The 24,913-nt window shown below is 34.8% G+C and overlaps 1 protein-coding gene across 2 annotated transcripts; it reads left to right on the forward strand.

Moving 5' to 3' along the window:
* The first annotated feature begins 1,733 nt into the window (after positions 1-1,733).
* Positions 1,734-24,586, forward strand: LOC138311085 (uncharacterized). 2 transcript variants are annotated; one of them, XM_069252526.1, is made up of 6 exons: positions 1,734-1,843; positions 4,868-4,963; positions 16,183-16,277; positions 17,670-17,906; positions 19,222-19,329; positions 19,621-24,586. In XM_069252526.1, the coding sequence occupies exons 2-6, from the start codon at positions 4,868-4,870 to the stop codon at positions 19,766-19,768; spliced, it is 684 nt and encodes a 227-aa protein (XP_069108627.1). In that variant the 5' UTR covers positions 1,734-1,843; the 3' UTR covers positions 19,769-24,586. The 2 variants fall into 2 exon arrangements, with proteins under 2 accessions (XP_069108627.1, XP_069108628.1); XM_069252527.1 differs by having other exon boundaries at positions 19,225-19,329.
* The last annotated feature ends 327 nt before the right edge of the window (positions 24,587-24,913 follow it).

Raw genomic sequence — 24,913 nt, forward strand, 5'->3', positions numbered from 1 at the left:
CATATTGTATTACTCTTTCGTATGTACATAAATGTAGATGAAGGATATGTATATTCTACCCAGGTCACAAAATTTTGTGATCTCGAGGGTAGAATATCCCTATCATTTTCTATCCTCGTATGAAAGGTTATTTCCCCCTCATACCTCGAGGATATTATAACAACTATCCCGTCATTTTTATTTCTATATAAACTTTATTTATTTTCACGAAACAAGTTATAAAACTTATATGCAAATCACTCACAATGGCCCGGATGTACGCGCGAGAGGAATCTTTTTATTTTGGTGGTAATAAGTTCTAAGAAAAATGCAAATACATTCTCAAAATAAAGTTTTAAAAAATGCACGTCATTTTTAATTTTGCGTCCTGCACAAGGATACATCTGACTGGTTTTTAGAATTGGCTTTAACATTTTACCGAGAAATCATCGTTTTTGTTGACGCGTCACGGAGTTGTATTGAGTGAGTATACATGTAATACAACCACTGGCAATATACATGTACATGTGTGTATTGTTTGGGATAAATTATAGTCCGTCCATTATCTTTAACTTCAACTTTATTATCTATCACATTTACAGTGTAAAACATATAATACACAAATAAAACTATAATATATACAGATTTTAAGTATAAAATAGGCGGTTATAGTGATGATGCTTCTTCTTCATTAAATGTTTATTAGTTTATGACGTCTAACAACCAGGGCCGTTTAAGGATGTGTACAGCGTATGGTTGTGTGTGAATGAGTGTACACATTTTTTAGGCTACCGTATATTCGATAGTAAAGGAAACTTTTGAGTAATGAGTTTGCAACATACGAATACATAACATTTCACTAAGGAAGACAAATATTTTGTTATTTGTAAATTATGAACAGATAGCATCACTACCCTTTATATCCCAATCGCTCCAATATATTTTTACGAGTAACATCTAATATTTCCATACCTATGTAAAACTGCTAAATATTATATTTTTGAAGAATTGTTGACAGTAAATTGGGCTAAAATGTTGAATAAAACCACACGATAAAAATAAATTTAGTATGAGTGTTATATTTGCACTTAGAAACTATGAGGTGGAAGATGAGCTAAGATTTCCGGAAGTCAATATCCGGGATTGTCTTTATATAGTGAACACGCCGCGACACCAATACCACGAAGTCCGTATACTTTGTCTGAAACACAGGGACATGTGAACAAGATACAGATATATAACTATGATCTTTCTTTGGTCTAAATAGATGCCAGAGCTTTGCAGACAATCTTCATAATGTGCGCTAGCTATAGACCATAGATGCCATACATGTAGGAAGATAGTTTAATGCTTAAAATAAATTGATTGTGACGTCATGCGTTTGAGCGTTACGTCATACTTTTCTGAGAACACGCCTTAAAAACGGATACATAAAATCACTCCTCGGATGTAAAACATAATGTACGTCAGTTACATACCCAAAAGGGAGATAACTTTGTAACATGCAATGACGGAATATTACATGTACTCACTAACACGTCTATTAATGGTGTATGGACACTCTGGTTGGTTAAAAGTTAATATAAACTGTAACTAATTATCAAATCCCTATGTTCTAGAGAGACTAAAATCACAGGCTTTTAATACTATAACATACATGTATATACCTCTATATGTTTAATATCTGGTCAGTGTTACTCATATATAGGTGTGTTTATACTGTAGAATCAAACGCCTGTGCTAAATTAGGTCCAAATATACACACAAACAAGTTCTGATGTCAAGGTCCCTCAGCGCTATATATAAGCGTCTGTAAATCGTGAGATGAACTATTTAGAGGCCGACAGACACGGATACCGCACAGGTAAACATCTCTCTTAAAATCTGCATATCATATATCTATATAACACATGTAAAGTTCTCTGTTTATTAAATTCTACATCTATATATACGTAATACATGGCATAGTCCTAGTCTGTTAAATCTCAAAATATATATACACTCTTGTATTTATATATATTTCCCAGTATATAGTCTATAGGGAAAAGAGCCCAGTGGTATAGGTAGGTTTAGCGGACTATGCATGGTCCTAGCGAATGGTAGTATTTGATGTAAAATTACAATAATATGTACTGTAATTGAACTGCATTATAATTATAGAAAATATATTTAGAGATTTTGTACGAAAAATGGAAGAGAAATACTTAAGCGTGAATAGGACCTTTTTGACATTAACCGTTATATAACGGAAACATTTAAAATGTTGTTTTGTCTGCCACATTGTGTTACGTACCTGTTGCACCTTATACGTATATACACATACATGTAACAAAGAATTTACTTTATGTATCACATTATCACAGAACTACATGTACCGTGCACAACTATAGTGATTACGTTTATAAAACATCAGAGTTACATTTAATGTAACTGTGAGTTTCCCCACAAAATCTCTATTAGATAAATATAGGATCTTACATGAGTGTTCATTTCATATGAGTTTCATAAAATCTCATATGAAATGAACATAAATCTAAGATACTTTTTATCACATAACTACAAATACCTACATAACAAAGAATTTCACGTCAAAATGTATTCCGGAAATCCAGCAGAGGCCGCCATTTTGTTCCTCCGTCATCGTAATCCTGACTTTACGTCATTTTTCCTGACATCATTTTTTTGTTTCTGTCTGACGTCACAATGAATTTCTAGCCAATGAAAATCACTCCAGATCATATTACACTAGTGACATACGCAAAAAATATTACACGGGCGAAATCACTGGATATCAGGCAGATTATGTGATAAATATCAATTATGGACCTTTGTTGAGGTCCATGTGGTGTTATATTACCCGAGTAGAATAAATAATGACCTAGGGCGCAGAAATTCTACAAGGGTAATACAACACCATATGGACCGAAACAAAGATTCTTAATTTTATATCAGATAGAGTCTATATAGAAATGCATGCAATGGCTCGACTACATCTTTCCGAAGAACTCGACGTCGGGCTATTGTGACGTCATAATCGCAATATCGATGTGGGAGTGACGTCACAATAGGAATATCGACTCGGGTGTGACGGGTGTTTCTAAAAATGGAAACATCGAGTCAATATGCTAAATATCGCACTCCACGTGACAGTGTACCAGCCAATGAGAGTGACGGAAAATCGGAGCATATCTGATACATCTGTATATACCTATACAGAATCAGTCCCTCTCTTGTAAATACAGCTAGTCTCTGATTTGTAAGTGCAATAGGATGCACATGTACGAGGACACACGACGCTGGCATGCTGGCTCATTTTCACTGAACTATTTTTATTTGGGGAAAAAGACAGCTCTGCTTAATATATACATGTATCATAGATTTGAAACATATGTTTTGCATCGTCATCTATATTTCACGAAATGTGTTTAAAATAATGACGATATTAATGAACTTGTGAATAAAATTAACGGTAGTTGCATGCTATAGCTGTACATAATATTGTTATGTTATCCAAATCAAAGGTCCTTAATTTTCATAATACTAGATATGTATTTTCTTAAACAAATGCCAAAATGATTCTCTGATATGCATGCTAATAACAAGAAAAAGGTTGGTCATAGGACGCCACCCTGAAGAGCTTGACGTTTGGGCAACTCCATATGACCCTGTATTAGCCGATGAGAATAATAGAAAATCACAGCATATCTAATATATAATATATCAATCATGGATCTTTGTTGAGGTCCATATGGTATTATACCATCCGGATAGAATAAAGAAAAATGGACGGCGTAGCCAAAGGTCATTATTTTAAATTCTACCATTGTAATATAACACTATATGAACCGAAACAAAGATCTTTCATTTTTTTATTAGATATGTACACGTAGTTTCTTCAACACTTTTCATTAACATTCTCCAATTTACAAGAAAGGCGTTGGCCATAGGACGCCACCCTGGAGAGCTCAACGTTTGGGCAATGAAATTCACAAAGAATATAAAGTCCAACTTGGTCATTTCATATGAGATTTTATGAAACGAGTCCAAGAAGGTTTTTTTTGCGACCTTAGTGAGCAAAAATTAAAACTTCGAGACGAGTTTCATAAATTCTCAAATGAAATGATCACTTTAAGATACTTTTTATCACATATCTACAAATACCTACATAACAAAGAATTTAATGTCAAAATGTATTTGGAAAATCCAGCAGAGACCGCTATTTCGTCCCGTCGTCCTCGTAATCCTGACGTCACGTTACATTCTTGACGCAATTGAATTGTTTCTGTCTGATATCTCTGTACAAATTGTGTTGGAGATGAGTACCACTATCTATATGTATGTAATCATGAATCTGTTGTAGCATTACGAGAAATTTATATGCCAAGATACTACTTTACTAATCATAATTATCGCAAAATGAAAGGAATGTTTACTATATGCAATACAGCTCTATTAAGTAAAGTAAGTAGTTTTATTCAGAGAGTAATTAAGCTTCTTTAAACTATATAAGGAAAAATAGAATTGTTAGTTTCAATGTATTTAAATTTGCCTATTGCTGACTGTGTCCATCTATTATTTCCTTCTTTATTTTCATTTTTATAATTATTATTTTTGTTCCTTTTGACCTCTTGTTGCATATGTACATATGTCATGAGTGAATAAAAAATCTTGAAATCTTGATATCAAAATGAATTTTCAGCCAATGAAAATCGCTCCATGTCATATTACACTAGTGACATATGTCAAAATATTACACTGGAGAAATTACTGGATATCAGGCAGATTATGTGATAAATGTTATTTATGTCAAAACCATTGGTATGTGTGTATTGTATAAACATAAGTTGATTATCAAGTGTTGACATATTCTCATTGTCTTTATTTACAGATGGAGGGATCCCCTCAGATTTTAGAAATGAGCGACATGAGGAATAACGACAAGAGGACTAAATCCAGCCTTGTGTCAAGGTCATCAATTGTTCTCGTGAGTGTTTCATTGGCGTTAAAATGATACATATAACTATAGACTAACACTTCCAAAAGTGCATCAACTATTTTGCATCCCCCTTAATTAGAAATAGTATGTCCAAATATTGTTATGAAAGATGAATCACAAATCTTAAATGGCATGTAAACATTTTGATTTCAACATACTTTATTGTGATATTTTATACACAATGGGATTAGGCACAGAATTCCCAACTTACATGAAGCCCTTTCCCTGCAGAAATATAATTAATGATATAACATATAACAAAAACAGCATATTTGCATGCCATTTCTTAGATTCTGAAGTGCCATCCTGGCGTAACGTTCAAAGAATGTGTCGTATTTTACATACATATTTACATGTACATGTTTTCCGAGAGAGAGTGAGAGAGAGGGAGAGAGAGATGGGGGGCATATTTACATGTTTTTCAGAGAGAGAGAGTGAGAGGGAGAGAGAGACACACAGAGAGAGGGGATTATTTATTTAATTTACATATGTAAATAATTCCTTAATTGATTCCTTAGTCACTTATGATGCTGATGACCAGTTACACTAATCACTGTTCTTGTATCGCTGTTTTTCTTTAAGTTCATCGCCGGGCCTTGGTCTCTTTCGTCAGTTTATCTGTTGCTTTCTTAGAATACGTTTCTCTTCTGTCGTCAGTATGGGAAGGATACATGTATGTACATTATATATGTAATAGAGTATTACATGTACATATATATAGAGAGAACTATACCTATAGAACTAGACGGCTGTGGTTTAACGTCGTATAGACGTATCAACATAACTTTTTTTTGGTTATCGCCCTTTGTAAAGCGATAGTGGCGCCGGGAGTAAAGCAACTTCCGGTTTACATGGACAGAACATTGCATTGTACAATGTAGTAGATGTCAGCTGATCTTTCGTGTAAAACACTTAAATTACAAAATTTTAGCGGTACATGTATGTTACGTTTGGATCTTGAACTGCTGGTTAAACCACGTAAAAGAAAATAGTTAACTGTCAAGTCATATTCACTACAAAAACTACCGACTCAAAGTCACCGGTAACGTGATAATGGCGGTATTACACTGTAACATACAACATGTATGTACATTTCGCGTAGATACATTACTGTTGACGGTGATTTGACAGCTGTATTAGATGTACAAATGTAACGTCTACATATCCTGTTTGTTTGTAAGCATCTGTGATTTAATTCTAACACTGAAAAGTAGCCGTTTTCAGTGAAATAGGTCAATAAATATTGTGTCTTCGACCATAGCACACGGAGTTTGACGCCTCACGATTTGTATACGTCCTACAGTATCGACATAAAAATACCCCTCTATGCTATAAAATACCATGCTTATGCTAATTATTAATAACAAAACTTATGTTTTTGAACTGAATAAAGTATTTAATGTCACCGTAACTGTCATATAATAGCTATAGTCTTGGTCTAAAGTATGTACGAGTTACGTCCCTTGCATCGTGGTCTGTGTTATGTAACATGTATTGCTTACGCCATCAATAAAGGGGTTCTAAGAAATGGCTGCCTCAGTTATCCGTTAATAGCACATGGTGTCAGAAGAAACTACGAAAAATGGACAGGTTAAAGCCGCCCAGTGAACTCCAATTTACGGGTAATGTGTCAGAACACTGGCGAAGGTTTAAACAAGCCTATGATATATACGAGGTAGCCGCTAAAATTGATAAAGAAGATCAAAAGGTACGCGCTTTCATTTTTCTCCACGTGGCTGGCCCAGCAGCGCACGACGTTTATAAAACGTTCGTCTTTGAACAAGAAGGAGATGATGCAAAGTTAGGCAAAATATGTCAACAATTTGAATCGTATTGTAATCCTAGAAAGAACATTACATATGAAAGGTACGTATTCTTCACTAGAAACATGAGAGAAGGGGAAAAGATCGATGCTTATGTCACTGACCTAAAAACTAAAGCAGCTACTTGTGAATTTTCAACTCTTCAGGATAGCCTGATTAGAGATAGAATTATTTGTGGAATTAGAAACGTCCATTTGCGCGAAAGATTACTTCGAGAGAAGGACCTAACACTTGAGAAATGTGTAGAATTTTGTCGGGCATCAGAGGCAAGCAGTATGCAATTAAAAGAACTGGGAGAAACACAGGGGTCATCTAAAAGTATACATGGCATAAAGAATAAGCAAATAAAAAAAAAGATTCAGAAAGAGCTGAAACCCCAACATTCTACTCAATCTAGTCAGAAAAGGGAAACAGACAAGCCAAAGAAAAGATTTAAATGTAAAAAATGTGGTCTTTCACATGCACCCAAGAACTGTCCAGCATATGGGAAATCATGCTTAAACTGTAATGGGATGAACCATTTCGCGAAAATGTGCAAAAAGCAAGTACATGCACTAGATGAAGAAAGTGATGATGAATACCAAAACACACAGTTTGTATGTATGGTACACAAAACATGTAGTGAACCGGGTACACAGACAAAAGACACAGAGTGGCATGTCAAAGTATGAATCAATGATCAGAAGGTAACACTTAAGATAGACACAGGAGCAACATGCAACGTCATTCCTGTAAACCTTGCACAACAGCTGAATATAAAGGGCATCAAAACAACAAGGAGCAAACTTGTGTCTTATTCTGGGCATAGCATTAAAACTGTAGGAAAGAAGGACATCGCTATGGAGTACAAAGGCAAATTCCATGTGGCAACATTCAACATTGTCAGGTCAAGATTCATGCCAGTCCTAGGTCTAGAAACTTGTGTAGAGATGGGTCTCATACAACGACTAAATGCTATACAAACTGGTAGAGACAACAATGAAGTCACAAACAACAATCAACAAACACCTGTTGAAAAGTACAAACATTTATTCTCAGGACTAGGTTGTCTACCTGGAGAATACAAGATTAAGGTTGATGAGAGCGTCCCAGCTGTAGTACATCCTCCAAGGAAGATTCCGCACATGCTTTCACAACAAGTAAAACAAGAGCTTCAACGGATGGAAGAACAAGGTGTAATAACAAAAGTAACAAAACCTACAAAGTGGGTGAACTCTATTGTTGTTGTTAGGAAGCCCAACGGCTCTGTAAGATTGTGTTTAGACCCACGGGACTTAAACAAAGCGGTGAAACGCGAGCACTTCCCTATGAAGACTGTCGAGGAGGTGGCCGCTAAGCTAGGAGATGCTAGGTTATTCACTAAACTTGATGCATCACAAGGATTTTTCCACATAAAGCTGGCAGAAGAAAGCACGTGGTTAATTACGTTTAACACCCCATTTGGGCGTTACAAATTTGAACGTTTACCTTTCGGCATCAAAGCAGCCAGTGAGGTATTCCAGAGAGAAACAAGTCAGATTTTTGAAGATATTCCAGGATGTGACGTCATAGTAGATGACATTCTGCTTTGGGGAAAGAACGAAGATGAGTTAAACAAAACACTCGAAGTTGTTCTCAAAAGGGCCGATGAGGTAAATCTAAGATTTAATGAAGAGAAGTGCAAGTTCAATCAAACTGAAATAGACTACGTCGGTCATACGTTTGGAGCAGATGGTCTGAAACCAAATAAAGACAGAATTGAAGCGATACTCAACATGCCCCAGCCAACAGATGTGAAGAGTCAACAGAGACTGCTGGGAATGGTGAATTATCTACAAAAGTTCATACCAGATTTGGCAACTGTTAATACTCCATTCCTTGAGCTACTCAAGAAAGATGTGTGTTGGCACTGGGATCATAAGCATCAGCAAGCACTTGAACACTTGAAAAGACTCATTTCCCAAGCCCCTGTGCTACAATACTATAATCAGGATGAGGAAATTACAATATCTGTTGACGCATCATCCACAGGATTGGGAGGTTGTCTGATGCAGGGAGGCAAACCAATAGCATTTGCGTCAAGATCCCTCAGTTCGGCAGAAAGGAATTACGCTCAGATAGAAAAGGAAATGCTTGCCATTGTATTTGGAGCAACCAAGTTCCATCAATACAACTATGGTAAAGAGACTATATATGTACAAACAGACCATAAGCCATTGGAGAGTCGGTTCAAGAAACCTCTTATCCAGGCTCCACAAAGGATACAGAGAATGATGCTCAAGCTCCAAAAATACAACCTAAGTGTGTATTACGTACCTGGGAAAGAGCTACACATAGCTGACGCGTTAAGTCGCGCACCGTTAAGGGATCAGCCAGATACAGAAGAATTCCAAATACAAACATTTGTTAGTATCTCAACAGAGAAAACAGATGAATTTGTGGAAGAAGTAGATAAGGATCCAATATTGTCAAGAGTAAAGCACCACGTGACATATGGATGGCCGGAAACCAAGGCAGATGTTTCCAAAGATCTGGATGTGTATTGGAATATTCGTGATGAGCTCAATTTATGTGATGGTCTCCTCATGAAAGGTGATAGGATAGTGACTCCGAAGTCACTAATTAGTGAAATGATGAATAAGGTCCACGCTGGACACATGGGAATCACAAAGTGTCTAGAGTTAGCAAAGTCCAGTCTTTTCTGGGTAGGAATGTCAAAGGACATTCAGAGCAAAGTTGAAAATTGTGAAATATGTCAGAAACACAGAAATTATCAGCAAAAGGAACCAATTGCGCAGGATGAAATTCCTGATAGGCCATGGGAAAAGTTAGCAAGTGATATATTCTATCTTGGCAGTGATAAATACATGATTTTGGCTGATTACTACTCAAAGTATTTTGAGGTGTCCAATATTCCTAATGTTACAAGTTGTACAGTGATACAATACATGAAGTCACACTTTGCGCGCCATGGCATTCCTGAAATTCTGAGGACGGACAATGGTCCAGAATATTCATCAGGTGAATTCCAAGCATTCATGAATGAGTACAACATCAAACATGTTACCTCTTCACCAAGGTATCCGTAGAGCAATGGATTTGCGGGGAGAACCGTTCAAACTGCAAAAAAGCTTATAAAAAAGGCAAGGGAGGATAATCGTGACCCTGAAATAGCTTTATTAGAACTGAGAAACACACCGGTCTCTGGTGTAGAACTCTCACCAGTCGAAATACTGATGGGACGGAAAACAATATCTACTATTCCTATCAAAAGATCTTTGCTGAAGCCTAGAGACAAATCTCACAAGATTATACAAAGAAACCTGGAAGAAAACCAACAAAAACAGAAGAAGAATTACAACATTGGTGTCAAAGAAATGTCTAGAATTCAACCCAACGAGCATGTAAGGATGCATACAGGGAGGAAGTGGACACCAGCCAAGTGTATAGGGTATGATAACACTCCAAGGTCATACATTCTAAAGAGTGAAGGTCGAACCTATAGGAGGAACAGGAGAGACATTCTGAAAACTCGCGAGAACTTTTGTGATGAACAATTTTACCAACATCCGTACGCGTACACAAACATTCCTGAAGCACCAACTCCATCTTCAGTGCTTAACGAGACATTACCAAGAGAACGCGAAACCAATCAACAGGAACCACTTCCAATGAAAACTAAAGTAACAAGCAAAGACACTTCGCGATCGCTTACTATGGATACATCGATATCCAAGGAACTAACACCAAATGACAAAAGTGAACAAAAAACAAGTCAGTGAGTGGTAGGGCAATAATCAAACCAAAACGCTATGAGAACTAGATAATGCCCATGACTTGTGCCAAATTCGTGTTCGAACATATGTTTAAGTGTTTGATATTGTTCGTGAAATCTATGTCAGACAATGGTTAATTGATATTTCAAATTTCAAGTATTTTCTATATTTGACTGTTTAAAGTATTTTAATGGTTAAAAACAAGAAACAAGGTAATTTGCTGTATATTAACAAGATTTATTCAATAATTTCAAATATGAAGTAATTCTGTGATAAGCAAACTTCTATATTAATGATCTGCAGAAGAAATACATTCATTTTTCAACATTTGATATATAAGGTAAATTTGGAAGGGAGATGTCATATAATAGCTATAGTCTTGGTCTAAAGTATGTACGAGTTACGTCCCTTGCATCGTGGTCTGTGTTATGTAACATGTATTGCTAACGTCATCAATAAAGGGGTTCTAAGAAATGGCTGCCTCAGTTATCCGTTAATAGCACAGTAACAACATTTTGTTAAGTTGTGTTATGTACTATGTATGTATGTAAACATTTTCCACTATCATAACCATATTGGAACAGACAACAAATATGAACCTGTAGACTGAATTTGTCTTCTAATAAACCATCTGAAAACATGCTTGATGTAAATATTTAATCTTGAATCTAACTTCCTATAGAGTATATTTAATTAAATGAATGTTACAACATGTATACATGTACCTCACAACATGTACAAATGTAGATGTATACAACATTCAAAAGTGTTTGTTTTCGTTTTTACAACAATAACATGTACATACAGGTATCAATTTAGCTATGATTTAGAACCGTTTATGGGTAGTTCCCCTCAAGGATTGAATTCCCTTCTAAACTTAAAAAAATACCATTTGAAGCTAAAACTGAACACTTTTTGTGACAAAATTCCCCCTTTGTCTTATTTTTCATCACATTTTAAGACTTTGGTTGTAAATGTCTTGATGTTTATTATACATCTACTACATATACATGTATCTATGATGATGGAGCTTAAAAATCTTGTCTACTGAATCTTGCAATAACATTCTTGGTGTTATAATACTTCAAAATGATTTTTCTACCAAAATGAGAATGGTCAAATATCCGATAATGCCGCTATTATAAACTTTTCCCAATTTCGAAAAGGACCATAGTTTTCCCAAAAACTTAGATTTGATCCCTGGTATATATAATGCATATTTGGTTATTACAATTTACATGTATGTTCACTTCTAAGACTTTGGTTTATACTAGTCCTAAGACAATATCACAGCCATCTGACAGCAATAAAATCTTCAAACCAAGGACTTGGACACTTATAAAGTAACCTGAAAAATAACTAACCATTTCTGGAAGCAATGGGAGGGAAAATGTCACTGATTAGAAAAAGATCATAGATTATGTCTGAAAGTGGACCTAAAAGAATCATTTTCTCATAAATTTCTAATGTATTTTCCATCTGTATTCCAAATCAAATAACAAACAATTATGTCTTCAAATTCTCATGCAATCATTATTATTTATGATGTTCGTTACATAATACACATAGTATAAATCTTTTCTTTTTTTGCAATTTTCCTTTGTGTCACTGTCATGGCCATATCCCTTATTAAAGAGACAATGCAGTGAGGCTAGATACACACGATTTCTGTCAGCTTGAAAAAATAATTGGAAATATCAAGATTATGAAGATAGTTTTCTTTTGGTTTGGGCAGTTTGCTAGCTTCTGTAATTTCACAAGAAATTTACAAAAAAAAGTCTCCTAAGATGCATATCAATCACTAAAGAACTTTGATTAACCTGAACCGAAGTGTATTGTATTTAGTCCAATAGATAAAAAATATATACAATACATGTGTAGATAAGCCAGGTTTTCTTTCCAGTTTTTGATATATACATGTATGATCTCCGATTCTGTGTTTCTGAAGTTTGAAGGTACCATTCTGGCTAAAATGTGATTAATGTATAGATGGATTTCTAGCATAGTTACAATGTACTATGTTCTAAAAAGTAAAAAAAAAACACTTTATTATATGCATTTTTACATCAATAGCTGCAGTATCATGCATCATCAAAGTATATTTGTATCACAGTATGGTTTGATGTATATGCATTTATTAGTTGTATATAGTTATCATCAAATTATAATTAATTTTTCTTTGTTTTCATACCAAATCTGGCTTTCTGATTGGTCAGTATTTTTTTTGCATACCACTATAATTAATTTTTCTTTGTTTTCATACCAAATCTGGCTTTCTGATTGGTCAATATTTTTTTTGCATACCACTATGAAAAAAAAAATCCGAGAATGGCGCGAAACCCCGACGTTTTCGTGACGTCACAATAGAGACTAGAGACATTGACGTTGCGTATTGATTCGGAAAAAAGAATCCCTTGAAAAACCACTATAATGTTACATTTAAACATACTTCATTTTATCAAATAGAGTATAAAATTAATTATAAGTATTGATGTCACTATTTTTTAATTTTATCGGGTTATGAAAAAAAATTGTTTGCAAACTTTTGTGAGAATCCGCTACGCGGATTCACACAGTTTGCAAACAATTTTGTTTTTCATACCCCGATAAAATTAAAAAATAGTGACATCAATGCTTAAATGAAAAAAAAAATCCGAGAATGGCGCGAAACCCCGACGTTATCGTGACGTCACAATAGAGACATTGACGTTGCGTATTGATTCGGAAAAGAGAATCCCTTGAAAAACCACTATAATGTTGCATTTAAACATACTTCATTTAATCGAATAGAGTATGAAATTAATTATAAGTATTGATGTCACTATTTTTTAATTTTATCAGCGTATGAAAAAAAAAATGTTTGCAAACTTATGTGAGAATCCGCTACGCGGATTCACACAGTTTGCAAACAATTTGTTTTTCATACCCCGATAAAATTGAAAAATAGTGACATCAATGCTTAAATAAATAAATAATAATTTGATTAATTGCTGACAATCTACTCTAATATATAACCACATAAAATGAAAGAGATAACGGTTTAACTTCTTCATGAAGGCGATGGAATATAATTCACATAAACAAACGCACATATTAAGTACAAACATGTACATTCTTTCAGCTTCCTCTTCATTTAGACATCTTAACAACTTTTTAAGATTTACATGTAGGTCAATTCAAATTGGTTTTATTTGAAACAATGTGCACATACAGGATTGATACATGTATATCTAAATAAATCAACAAAGTGCTATGAAGTATGTGTAAAGAGTGCATGTGTATTTCATTTTGAATATAAATATAAAAATACATTTATCTACCTAAAGGGATCATAATACGGCATTAAATATTTCTGATTGGAATGAAAAGACTATCATCATTTACCAAGTCTTTCAGAAGAAAGCAAACCTTTCAAAGTACAAGTCAAATAATCCATTTAAGATTTGTTTTTACATGAACAATTGATTCAGACTATTCCAAGTAGCAGAAACATTGACTAAACAGTGATGGTAAGTTTTAACAGTTGTATTTCCAGAGTCTAGGATGCAGAAAAGAAATCTATGTATTCACAAGTGTCATCCTTTTTAGACTTTTGGATTGAAGGGTGCTGTTTATAATGGGAAAAAACAATCCTTAATCTACAGTATACTCGATCTCTCTGTGTCCACTTCAAATACAGCAACCACACAGTATTCATTTGTTTGAATGATGACACATACAAGATATGGACAACTAGGTTTTGAGTAAATATAATTCCAAATGACATGAAAGAGTCCTATATTATAGTAGTCATTAATTGCCTATGATCAATGAAAGGTATATGTACATGTCCTTTTCCACAGTGCGTTATAAGTTGTTGGTTACTAATTTGGATCGAATTATGGTAATCCCTTACCCATTCAATTTCGTACCCAAACAAACTCGTACTCGCATTTGGAGAACTCGCACCCAATCATGGCTAACCCGTACCCATGGAATTTGGCGAACTCGTACCCATCATAAGATATATAGTTCATGTTGTTATTTGTGATTGATATATACAAGACTTGATATATTCGTGTTCAATCAGATACTACAAATACGTGATAACAGCTCGTATATATACATGTTTAAAATAAATAACTACAACATACCAAAAATACATGTATACTCCTTGGTTTATTTATAAGACTTCCCCCTTTAATAAAAAATGACGACCTATTTGCTTCATTGGATTTTTTGTTTACAAGAGTGTCAAACAAAATGGAAATCAGCTTTTATAAATATTGCATGTGGAGCATTTGCCGTGTAAAGTCACAACGGGCTCGGAATATATGTTTTAGGATTATATTTAACTTTTACAAATTTATTACAGATGTTAAACCTTGTAAAATATAACAACTTGAAGTCCATGTGTATGTAATTGTAACAATGCTGATTAATTGTATTGTAGTGTATTTGTGATCATGCACTTATGAATTACTTTTAAATGTAGCCATCAACTTGCACTACATGTATAACAAAAACCAGTGACCATTGCACTGATCAATAGGCCAAAACAGTTTGCAGAGGGACATCATAATTTTCAAGTTGCTAGTGAAACCACAGTTCTTTTTTTTAACGTTGATTTTTAACAGTGATCAGTGGATATATTACCACATGTTAATTTCACCATGCATTAATACATCTCGAGAAAGACGGAAGACGTAGGATAGGACTAATGAAGTCGAATTGACTTTTAATATCGGCCACGCCCACTTAAAAAATGAACGAAAAAGTGTAGAAACTATCTAATATTTACGAGAAAAAACACATACATATAAGAAAATATCTAGTCCAAACAGTATTACCAACAACACAGCAAAGAAACGTGTAACAAATCGGGAAAAATCGTTTCAAAGTTACACAAAAATGCAGGTAGCTGTAAGCTGTTTCTATATTGCGTAATGAAAACTGGAAGTGTCTTTACTCCGATCAAGGAGAGGATAACTCTAAAATTTCAAGATGGAGGATTGATGTTGATACGTCTAATTATACTGTCAGGGTCATTTAAGGACGGCCTCCCAAACATGTGTTGCAGTGTGTGGATGTCTGTATGCTTCATTGAAATCACTATAGATTGGGCAAGAGTTCCACTATTCATTACACGAATATACCGCAGCCAGCCAAAACATAAAAACATGACATATGGGAGGCTTTGGTACATATACATGTTAATGAGACGGTCAGGCGACATGACCCAAAGCCCCCTCCCTCACAGGAGCGAAAGCTCAACTCCAAGCTCTTTGATTGTAAAACTTTAAGAGAAAATATTAAAGATGCTCCACCGCCGACAGAGCATAAATCATATTCCTCATTTGAACTATAATTTGTGTTTAGTAGTGTATATTTATGTCTAATTAACACGAAAAATAATATGAAATAATCTATTTTGCCTTTGTTGCATGTGCAAGCAGTACTTCATTCCATATAGGATATAGCTCAAACTTTTCAATGTTGGTAATGGTGTTAAATAAGTAACTTTGTAACTGAAGAAAAATACTTAATCGTCTGCTGCTGTTTTTGATAGTGAAAAAATACCCTTTGTCAGCGATGGAGCATCTTTAAGCTATAGATGGACCATCTGATAATCTTTTATGTTACTTTCCAGATTGGTGCCAACATTGTATTATCGCTTGTGATATTAATCATGGTGATTCTCGTGTTTTCCGGTCAGACGTCTTCAGATGATGGTGGAAGTGTAAGGTAAAACTTCACAATATCCCAAATATTAGCACCCGTTTAAACTAGTGAAGTTTTGTATGCCTTTATATATCACTTCATAGATGTATTTAATCATAAAAAAAGTTACCCGTATGTTGCAGCCGCCATTTACATAATTGTCCCACAGGGATCTGAGAATTATTTACAGATTATATACTCATGGATCCACCAGAGTGCCCTAAGACCATTTTAGACGTTTTAGAGGTCCAGATAAAAAAACGATAAAATCATACTCTACATGGTACTATATACGAGAAGGGTGGAAACTCCAAATTTCTAACCCGCCTACCTTTAGCGGCGTAAAAACTCCATTCGAGTACATCGTCATAAAAACGGTTACTACCGTTGGAAAGAGCGATAATGTTCCTTTCAAAATCATCCTACACATCTATACAAAATGCTGTAAACCCCATTATGAAAAACATCTTGAAAATCATCTTATTAAAATTCAAACTGTCTGTGTGGCCGATATAATATGCATGAGCGAGGCTTCGGCTATTTTTGACGTCAAGCGGTGATCACAACATAGCATTACGTCATTCGATTATTGATGACGTTGACAAATGATTGTGGCCCTGAGAAAAAAGTAGTTCTGTCAAAGTTCCCCATGTCAGCCAATCAGAATGCATACAGAGTTAAGTTTATACCACGTGTACATGTGGTGTAAACAAATTGTTAATCAACAGCTGCATTTTTTATTTGATACCCTGAGAGTTGAATAACACCGCCTATTATGGTAGAAACACTTTTTATCAACTAAGTTGTGGTCAAGTACACAAAAAAGTGATATGTAATCATACAAAACATTACTAGTTAAACAGGGGCTGATTCCGTAAATGTCCTTTTTTCAATGGAGAGTAAATAAAAGATGTGCTCATTTTGTAACAAAAAGAGAAAAAACGTCCTCAAAACAAATGTGCATGTCTGTGGTGTCGGAATACACCCACCATATATATTTTATCTATTTCTGACGGGAATCAGCTGGATTTTACAATTTCCCCATGTGCGGCGATCTTTCCATGTCACTTCCGAGGCGAAAATGTATTTGAAAGACAAACATATTTGAAACATACACTGTATAAGCTGGGTTTTTTTTTGGCTTTGGACAGAAAGAAAAGTAGCTCTGACCAAAAACTTGACACTTTTTTTCGTAATCTTCCCAAAAATACAGTTTGTTTTCGGACACTGACCATTTATTCTCTATATATATATTTAATTTGAACTTAACACGAGTTACCGAAATCTGACATACAATTTCTTTTGAACTAAAGTAGAAAAGAGGAAGCATAATTAAATTGTAATAATCAATTGGCTTATTATATTCCGGAATATTGTGTTATTTACCTGAATCATTAACACCCTATATACTTTTAGTCAGGGATACAGTGACCAGAGACAACAGTCAGACCTTACACCACTGGATATTAGATTCCCAGGATATTTCCGGACCTACGAGGAACAGAATATACTGGAACAGAGTATTAGACGTAACATCTCCGTCAGTAAAACGCTTGAATCTGCTAATTGTTCTATAGGTCTGGATGTACCACGTGATGTCCCCTGGTGTAACCTAACGCCATCTGAAGAAGACTTCCATTCATGTTGTTTGTCGTAGGTATTTCAAATATGACGTCAACATTATTATACCTTGCCCTTAAATTTATGCCCTTGCCGATAGGTGTTGTATTATTGGTTGTGCCGTCATGAGCGCATTGAGAGTAACGTCATACTTTTCAACAATCAGGTTTGTCCACGATAGAAACAATGCTAAACAAACTTTTATCCTGCAACTGTCCCACATACTGGCCGATAACTACTGCCGGATAAACTTGTGCTTTATCCGTCAATACGAAATGCTTTATCCGTTAATACGATCACGTGAATTTGTTCCATATCTGACGGAACTTTTTCTTACTTGACCCAAAACTTGAACCTTCCAGTGAATGAAACGTCATTCAGTCCCACTAAAACGTGACGTCACATTCACCGAAATGACGTCATTTTTACGATATCGAAAATATCGTATGGCGGTGTCGTCTTTTTCTTGGCTCATGGCAAAGGTATGTATTGTTAAGTAATTATTTAATGGGTATTTATTGTTATTTGAGTATTTTCATTTCCTTTCAGTGATATATCACACTGAATAGAATATTACGGTTACTGTTTGTGAATGCGCTTATTTATTTCCCACGGCAGTAAAAAGGAGTACACTCACATTCGGTTAAGTGAATGAATAGAATCTTTACCTCCGCATCAAAGAAGCGTCTCGCTTCGAGCGAAACAAAGTAAATAACTGTCACTTTGCTTTCGTTTCGAATGTCATAATGGTTGTAGGATAAACAGAATACACGGTTAGTATCTTACAATACAAGTTTTATTTTGGTGCTCGACACGGAAAGCCGAGATGACTCGGCAAAGCCTCGTCATCTCGGCTTTCCTAAGTCTCGCACCAAAATAAACCTTGTATTGTAAGATACTAACCATGTATTCTCTATATAATTGCATCTCTTTAAGTTATAAATAATGTAGTTGTATTTATCTTATCGTAGTCAAAATTTAGCACAAATATATACTGAAATTATTGTTTATTAGCGCGGATAATTCGGTCATTTAAATACCGGAAATACAGGAGCGGGAATACAAAAAAAGAACCGCTGTACAATAAAACTACCGCTAAAATACGTACATTTACAGTATGTTTGTGAATTAGACCACTGCTTTATAGTCACACTCGTAAATATGCCTCTATTATTTTCTTTTGTCAAATCACGTTATCGTCCAACTTACAATTACGCTATTTGTTTGTATATCAATATTAATCATCCTGCCATTTTCGTCACATTTGTATACCGTTTTCCGCTAATAACGGTTATTCCCATTCATGAAATACGTTGTAAACGGTTAAGTCACAAAACTTTTTTTTCAGAAGAGTGAGATACGTGACTCCAACATTCAGAGTAGACATACCCGGTACAAACAGGACACTAGCAGTATTCGATAAGAAAAGACAGTTCTTCAGGACCGAATCATGCGAGTAAGTGACGCTTTAGAGAGTCGGTATGTAACAGTCGGGTTGTAACAATAAAACACCTGCTACGTCTTTTAGTGACCCTGGCTGTTAATTAATAGGACGTATAACTAAACAAACCAGAATTAACTGCTTAATTATGGAATGAATGTGTAAAATACGTTTTTGTAATTTTGCTTACGATAGTAATTTTGTTTTAAAGTTGTGAATGCAATTTCGCTTTTAAGTTGTAATTGTACGTTTGAATATGTGTATTACGTTCTGTTTATTTATTGTGATTTTTTGGTGTCTCCTCAGACAGCTGAGTGGCTGTTCAGTTTGTACCTGTCTTATAGAAGAGGCGATGTATACCGGAGTGTACGATACAGGTGAGATAGGCTCCGACTCACGGTACGGGGTGGCAGTATTTCGCTTCAATGGATGCTGCAAATGCTATAGTTACTGAGAGATATGTATGAACTAACAATGTTAGAGCGATGACTTGTATCTTGATCGGGTCGTGGAAATAACATTTACAACAATTGCTAACGACTAAAGCAAACAAAGAGCACTACTTGACTGGTTATCACCACTGTGATAACAATGGCTAACGTCTATTAGTACATCACGTGACCTTTTCCCGCGTTTTCATTGGTTCAGTTTCCATGCACCATTTAGCCATAGTCCCGAGACTATGGTTTCCCGTGGGACTATGGTTTGGTGCGCTTTGTGTTCATGTTTAGTATTATAGGACCGAGAAGAATGATTACTAAAAGCAGTAGCAATACATTATGCATGACCCCTGCTGGCCCCGATTTCTCGAAACAAAAGCGCAGACTTAAGTCAAAACTAAAGCTTTTTCCTTATGTAACTTATGCAAACAAATTTAACTTAAGTTTGTTTCGAGAAATACGGGTCAGGTCTTCTCAAATTTTCAAGATGCAGGGAGTAAGTAGATGACTGCGAGTGAAATAAACAATTTATAGATATCATTAATGAATATGAATCCACGATAGGGTTGACAATTATTTTCATGAAATAGCACAGGTCACGGTGACCTTGACCTTTGATCCAATAACCCTGCAACTCGACCTTGTCTAAGATAATGACAATCCATGACACACCATCAAAGTAGTAGCAAATGTTTTTGAAATAAGAAAATGATCCATGGAAACTAATTTAAAAGCTGTGGAACAAAAAAGTAACATGGATATTGACTCAAAATCTACGGAACGGACGGGTGGAGATGAATATTAGTTTCACCAGCGGGGAATTCGTACCATCTTTACAGCACCATTACACGGACTGACTGTTTCCAATGATGCAGTTTTTAAGAATAGGTGACAAAGGATGAACTTCACAACGCTGATGTTGTTTATTTTGTAATTACAACGTTAATCGCACGTAGTGTGGAGTTTTATCTCTGCAGGGAGAACGAATGATGATACGTTATAACAAAATTCCTTTCTAAGAGTTTAGACACGTACTGTCGAGTATATCTGAAACTCTTCTCGTTGCTAATGAATAAGGGATTTTATTTCTCCAGGATGAACAAATTATGATAATATGTTTTCTTTAACATAAAAACCCTCTAAGATCTTTGCTAATTTAATTTAAGTGTATTTTGAAAACCTTTAATTCCTTTATTGTTATGATTCGTCGTTTTTAATTAATTTTATCTAATATGATATGCAGGATGCAGGCATATGAATCGTATGTTATTTACTTCTCGCTTTTAGAGATCTTTAGTTTGGTAATCACTATAGGGTTATTGTTCTAGTAATTGTCAGAAGATAATGAATACTTAGATAGATAAATTTACAGTGTCCAACATTTTAAATTCAATATAATGTGTACTTAGTATTAACCCCGCAACAAAGTTAAGGGGGTAAACTGTGTTGTTGTCTGACTGTTGACAGATTTTGATATTAATGGAGTTATTACTACATTTGTAGAGCGGGGTATTGGTCTCCACTCTGGCGACAATTCTAGTTTGTTTTGAATTTTGTGCCCTTTGAAGTTCTTATTACCATAGTTAACTAATAGTTGTCTTGAGTTATGAAAAAAAAATCGTGTGAAAGAATGAGTGAAATTTGTGCTATTGTTTATTTGGTATATAAAGAATGAAGGTGGCTAGTGTAGAATGAAGAAAGCTGCTAATGTAAGTGGTGTGACGAGTGAGATACCCCTATGTATTGGAGGCCTGACCCCCAAAGGATTCAACCTTTGGCAGCCTTCTAATGTATACATGTTTTGGAGGGCATTAAAATGTGTTTTTCTTTAACAGAAATCATTATACCAATATTTAATGTGTAATAGTTAATATGTGTTTGACACATGAAATGTATACATTGTTTAATCATAAATTGTATCATCCTCGATACTTCAGGGGTTGCGATCACCTACGATCTCTAAACCCCTAGACTATCTCAAAGTAGAATTTGAGGCAGATCAGTGGAAAATATCTGAACCAATCACTGGTCTGCAAAGATTTCCTTTGAAGACTACAAGAGAGCGACGCCCAACATTAAAGCCACACAGTCAACCACAGTGTACCGTTATACGGCTCTTTTAATGTACATCAGTTTCCTCTTTTACTATGAGATAGTCCAGGGGTGTAGAGATCGGAACCCCTGGAGTATCGAGGATGACATTGTATTATTTTATATGATATTAGTAATGTAATTTAAACTTATCACTGATATGCTTTTCCATACAGAAAATTATGTGGCTGACAGTGTAGCACCTAAATTCGGTTTTGTAACTATTGTTTTTATGTATCATATATGCTTATCTGTCTTTTTTAATGATGTTCACATCTTGGTTCATTAAACTTGATAGTTTTCAATAGATTATCGAAGAAAAAAATACCATGATCAAATTTTCGGTTAGTTATGGCACAGACTTTTATGTTTCACACTAATCAAATACTAATTATAGAGAAAATGATACATTGTATTACCATTTCACGATCTCACTTATGTTTGAAGAAAAAAAACGTATGAAAACATGAGTTACCTTTCTTCTGACACATTTCCGTCAAAGAGATATTGATCGGTTTTAGAATTTTTACGTGTAATTAGAGTTGTGTCCCCTACGCCAGTGGAAACAAGATTATTTTCTGCAAAAGAAACAAAATTACAGTTCATTTACTGTTTCTTTCATTATCTGAATCTTGAGTCCATTTATATATTCAAATAAATGCTGTTTGTAAACTTTAGTGAGAATCCGCTACACGGAATCTTTCATACTAGCCCGAGACACTCTGGCCTGGCCCCAGAATAAGACATTATGGCAGACGTCTATCTGTCATAATGTCAAAGTCTGGTGTCGGGGCCAGAGTCTCTCGGGCTACTTTCATACCTGATGGAATTAGAATATAGATATATCAATGCTTATACTACTTTAAACGTACGATTCCATTGATTTCCCAGATTGATACACAACATCTATGTCCGATTTTCTTGGATTTTATCTTCACAGAGGTATAAAAAAAGATTCGGCCAATCAGGAAGGATTCTCATAACTCCATACTCTCGACATGCTGCATTTGAATCTAAAATATCATTTATGTTTGATATCACGATCCAACTTCATAAAATTACTAGTATAGCAGTATAAGCATACAAATGTATGTTATAAAACTACAAAAATAAAAACAGCGAAACTTTATACAATATTACTGTTCTTCACTATAGGACAAACAGGAATTTCTCTACACTCGATATCATTTGAATGTTTTAAACCGCATATTTATTACGCACGAATAAATTAGTAAAGTATGAATTATATGGGGGACGATTGCATATCTGGTACTTATCGTGAACAGGTATATATAAACAATTATAGTGCAATACAAAGATTTTTAGTGAAACACATAATGTCATTACTATGTACAGCTTGTTATTTTATCTGTACATGCTGAATCAATGCCTGGTTGTAGGGGACATTGTACTGTAATTAAACACAAACGTACCACAGCCTCCCAAAATATACAGCCATTCACACAACCACATACAGGAGAAGTAAGATGCCTGTGTGTTTGATTAATTAACGTCCTATTAACAACTATGGTCATGTAAGGACGGTCTCCCATGTATGCGGTGTGTAGCGTGTGTGTAGTGTATGGTGCGTGTTCTGGGAGGCTGCGGTATATTCGTGTTGTATCTTCTTGTTAATAATGTAAATCAACCAACCATGTAAACCAACCAACCAAGCATCTGTGCTGGAATAATTGTATCAAATATGTCTATGAACTTCCTCGACTACATAAAGGTACACGCACACACATATATATGTTGATATTTTTTTATTTTTAATATCTACTGATGCACAACCTTTTAAAAGTTTAAGTATATATATGTAAATATATATGTTATTAAAACTAATGTTCATTTCAAATTTTAACAGGACTTAAGAAGTTACTATATTTGCAATAAAGAACATTTAGCCAAACATATAATAATTGTTCTTTGTCCATGAATGGTATTTGTAAACAGGTATGACTACATTAACTATATGCAGGCTATACATTTAAACAATTTTCCTTCATGCATATCCCAATTAACCTCCATAATTAATGAAAAGGAAATAGCAGGCATGTCATAATGATATTTTTAATAGTTGATAAAATTCTAACATGTCAAGATTTTAAACATTTTGAGCAATTATAAATATATGTATCGTTAGAATTTTTATCAGTCTTTTGCATTCTCTTGTATTCGTTCTGAGAAGATCAAAGATAATTCATAACTTTATGTGACATGAACAAAAATTCTAATTGCAAACACCTGAACAAATCTATCATGAATTAATTTTTGTAGATTATGGCAGATAAATAATAAATGTATTGATAAAATAGTGTCCCCAGCAGTGCGAACAAATCTTGTTTTCACTGAGCCCTTAATTAGTGGTTTGACACCTATATTTATCTATGAAGACCACACAAACCTATACTGACATACGACCTAACTCGGCTCGAATTTCTCACATTTCTCCTCACAGAAGCATTCAAAGTCTACCCCTAACGGGTCTGAATGGTGAAATTAAATAAAAGACATTCGACAAAAAATATGTCATTTTTCGTACGACTAATCTGTAATGGCAATAGGCGAGTAGACTTTAACCCCCTCAGATATATGCTGCAGTTTTATATGGTGTTTTTGTTCGCGAACACTAAAACTATTCAGTATTTTAACGAATGGATATAAGGCTTTTATTTCTACTGTTGACACAGGAGTGGAACTTGTTTTGAGGCGACAAAATAAAAATGTAATTGAAATTACATACATTTGGTTTTAATATAACTGTCAAATTTAATTGTCAAAAGGAATTGACATTTTCAGACAAAACTATCGTGGTTTTTTAAAAGTGCACTGACTGACCTCGTTGACGGTCAATATATTTGACCTCGGGCTTTTAAACCCTGTTAAGTGTTTGAATTTAGCGAGTTCATCTTCGGGGGGTAAGTAAACAAACGCTTCAATGGATCATTATAAGGGTATATAGGGATACAAATCATAGTGCTGTTATGTTCATACAGTATTTATCATGCATCAGCGGATTCTTCAACGTTAGACCTATCTTGTGATAGTACGCAACGTTCATTTGG

The sequence above is a fragment of the Argopecten irradians genome, chromosome 16, assembly GCF_041381155.1.
Source record: "Argopecten irradians isolate NY chromosome 16, Ai_NY, whole genome shotgun sequence".
Classification (NCBI taxonomy): domain Eukaryota; kingdom Metazoa; phylum Mollusca; class Bivalvia; order Pectinida; family Pectinidae; genus Argopecten; species Argopecten irradians.

Bases quoted from the DNA above. Each gene is read 5' to 3' on its own strand.
- LOC138311085 (XM_069252526.1), top strand. From the start codon at position 4,868: ATGGAGGGATCCCCTCAGATTTTAGAAATGAGCGACATGAGGAATAAC. The intron at 4,964-16,182 runs GTGAGTGTTTCA...GTTACTTTCCAG, and splicing joins CAAGGTCATCAATTGTTCTC to ATTGGTGCCAACATTGTATT. The intron at 19,330-19,620 runs GTAAGTGACGCT...GTGTCTCCTCAG, and splicing joins TTCAGGACCGAATCATGCGA to ACAGCTGAGTGGCTGTTCAG.